The sequence below is a fragment of the Panicum hallii genome, chromosome 7 (assembly GCF_002211085.1).
Source record: "Panicum hallii strain FIL2 chromosome 7, PHallii_v3.1, whole genome shotgun sequence".
Taxonomy (NCBI): domain Eukaryota; kingdom Viridiplantae; phylum Streptophyta; class Magnoliopsida; order Poales; family Poaceae; genus Panicum; species Panicum hallii.
In genome coordinates this window covers 662,036-665,147 of record NC_038048.1, presented here as the reverse complement: position 1 = coordinate 665,147, position 3,112 = coordinate 662,036, and the positions used below count along the sequence as shown (strand labels likewise).

Below are 3,112 nucleotides of genomic sequence, written 5' to 3'. Positions count from 1 at the left end.
AGCCTGATAGCCATCAGGAGAGCTGAGAGCAACGGGTGATCAAGGAGACGGGATAAGCTCTGTGTGACTTATGCCCCGGTTAAACCTCGGAGATAGGTCAAATGACCCCTTGATGGATCCCGTGGTGGCTAGTCAGGTCTAGCTAAGGTGGGTAATGGCTTTGTTGGGATCTGCACCGGCACTAAGGTGTTCGTGCTGTGGTACCCCACCTGTGGGTAAAGTTGCACACCTCTGCAGAGTTAAAATCTATTCGAATAGCCGTGCCCACGGTATTGGGCAAGTTACGGTGTGGTCACATAACTAGTGTTTATCTCTGGGAATGGATGGGCTGGTGTGAGTTGTTTGGAAATTGTCCGGCAGTTGTGCCGTGTGCTACGGCGGACGGGGAGTCCGGTAGCAGATTAAAACTTGGATCCTGTGTGGATCAACACTGTGTGCTCCTTGGTATTGGGAAACTTGTTTTGAAAATGTTTTCAAAATGAACCCCTGCGTATAACCGAGTTTTTCCGCAAATAAACCCTAACCGTACCCTTGGATTGTCCTTTGCATTAATTTCTGTTATACCCCCCTCCGTGGGTGAGATTGGACTTGCTGAGTACGTTCGTACTCACCCCTCTCTTACTTTTACAGTGGAAGACCCAGACTACATCCCCGAAGACAACGAGTAGGGTTTCGTCCTGCACCCAGTCTTGCCTGTGGTTGAGGCCACCGTTGGATTCCGCATGGCGCAAGACTCTGATGATCCTTTGTTCGTAGCTAGTGTAGTTGTGTGGGTTTTTGTTGTAATCCTCGCGATAGTGGCGCTTCACTGCCCATTACCGCGAAGAGTTGTACGGTGATGTACCATCTGATGTAATAAAAGTGTTATCAGCCTCCTGGGACTGATAATTCGACACTTTTAAGTCTCCCTGATGGGGGGACGCTTCAGGTCCACCTCCGGGAAGTCTGCACTGTCGGGAACATTGTCCCCAAGTTCCTCCGTTTGTCGAGCACACCGAACACCTTCGATCGGGGTGACCACCCTCCCAGCGTCCCCCGACTGGGGAGCTACCCCCTCATTGTCGACCCCATCATCGGCAACAAGCACCTGATCAAGGTGATGATGGACGGGGGCAATAGCCTCAAGATCTTGTACGTTGAGACTCTCGACGCCATGTGCATCTCGTGGTCCAAGTTCCACACCTCAGTTTTCCTATTCCTTGGTATCGTCCCGGGCATGAGGGCGTACCCCCTGGGGAACATAGACTTGCAGGTCACGTTTGGCGACCATAGCAACTTCCACACTGAGACCCTGATCTTCGAGGTGGTAAACTTTGAGAGATCGTACCATGCCATCCTCGGGCATTCGTGGTACGCCAAGTTCATGGCGGTCTCCAACTACACCTACCTCAAGCTGAAGATGCCTGGACCGAACGGCGTCATCATGGTGAGTGGCTCCTTCAAGTAGGCGTATGCCTGCGGATGGAAGCTTCGAGCTTGCCACCGCCGTTGCCAACTCTGTCGAGTTCAAAAGGCTCCATGAGATGGTGGTGGAAGGCGTTCCCGACCGCAACGAGCTGACTCCGTCCAGCGCCTTCGCCCGACCGAGGACACCAAAGCGGTCGAGGTCGATCCCAGTGACCCGACCAAGACCGTGCGGATTGGGACCCAGCTCCTGACCAAATAGGAAAGTGCGCTCGTTGACTTCTTGTGCGCTAATCATGATGCCTTCGGATGGAAGTCCTCTGACATGCCGTGCATCTCGAGGGAAGTCGTCGAGCACGAGCTCCGCATCAGGCCGGGTTCCAAGCCCATGCACCAATGCCTGTGCCGTTTGGATGATGAGAGGCGCAGGGCCATATGCGAGGAGATCGCCAAGCTCCTGGCAGCTAGTTTCATCAAGGAAGTGTATCACTCCGATTGGCTTTTCAATCCCGTCCTTGTAAAAAAGAAAAATGGGAAATGGAGAATGTGTGTTGATTATACTGGCCTTAACAAGGCGTGTTCCAAGGATCCTTTTCCTTTGCAGCGCATAGGCCAGATAGTCGACTCCACATCACGATGCGAAATCCTCTCTTTTCTGGATGCCTACTCAGGCTACCACCAGATCGCAATGTAGGAGTCCAACCAGCTCGCGACCTCCTTCATCACCCTGTTCGGCATATACTGCTACGTCACAATGCTGTTCGGTCTGAAAAACACTAGTGCCACCTACCAGCGTTGCATGTAGAAGTGTTTTGCTGATTAGATCAACCCGCCCCGGCAGCTCGACCAGCCTGAGCCACTGAAACCCATGTCGCCATCTACGTAGACAACATAATGGTGAAAGCACCTTGCGCGGGAGACATGATCGCTACGCTAGACACCACGTTTGCTAACCTCCGAAGGTTCAGCATCAAATTGAATCCTGAAAAAATGCACTTTCGGGGTTCCAAAGGGGAAGCTATTTGGATACATAGTGTCCAAGCGCGCCATCGAAGCCAACCCCAAAAAAATCACATCCATTGTCAGGATGGGCCCTATACACAATGTGAAAGGTGTACAATGGCTCACGGGCTGTCTGGCTACCCTCAGTCGGTTCATATCCCGACTAGGCGAGTGGAGAATGCTCCTCTACATACTCCTCAAGTCAGATACGTTTGTCTAGACAGAGGAGGTTCAGCAAGCCTTGGATAGCCTGAAAGTGCTGTTAACCTCAGCCCTGGTCCTCGTTGCCCCTGAGTGATGTGAACCACTCCTACTCTACCTTGCAGCGACCACCCACGTGGTCAGCGCCGCTCTTGTAGTTGAAAGGGAGGAACCGGGCCGTGCGCTGAAGGTTCAACGACCGGTGTACTTTGTCAGCGAGGTACTTACCGAGACCAAGGCCCGCTACACACAGGTGAATAAGCTCTTATACGCTGTTCTCATGGTGACTAAGAAGCCACAACACCATTTCGCTGACCACGAGGTCACCGTCGTAAGCTCATTCCCACTCGGGGAGGACATCCACAGGCGTGATGCTACAGGACGGATCTCCAAATGGGCACTCGAGCTCATGTGCTACGACATCAAGTACGTCCCCCGCACTGCCATCCAGTCGTAGGCCTGGCCGATTTCGTCGGCGAGTGGATGGAGGTCCAAACCTTGACTC

At 52.9% G+C, this 3,112-nt stretch overlaps 1 protein-coding gene across 1 annotated transcript; it reads left to right on the top strand.

The window, feature by feature from the left end:
- Positions 1 to 1,102: 1,102 nt before the first annotated feature.
- LOC112899422 lies at positions 1,103 to 1,447 on the top strand. The gene has a single exon (XM_025967883.1). The coding sequence runs from the start codon at positions 1,103 to 1,105 to the stop codon at positions 1,445 to 1,447; it is 345 nt and encodes a 114-aa protein (XP_025823668.1).
- The last annotated feature ends 1,665 nt before the right edge of the window (positions 1,448 to 3,112 follow it).

What these genes read in the sequence shown, in the direction of transcription:
- LOC112899422 (XM_025967883.1), top strand. Translation starts at nt 1,103, where the DNA reads ATGGACGGGGGCAATAGCCTCAAGATCTTGTACGTTGAGACTCTCGAC.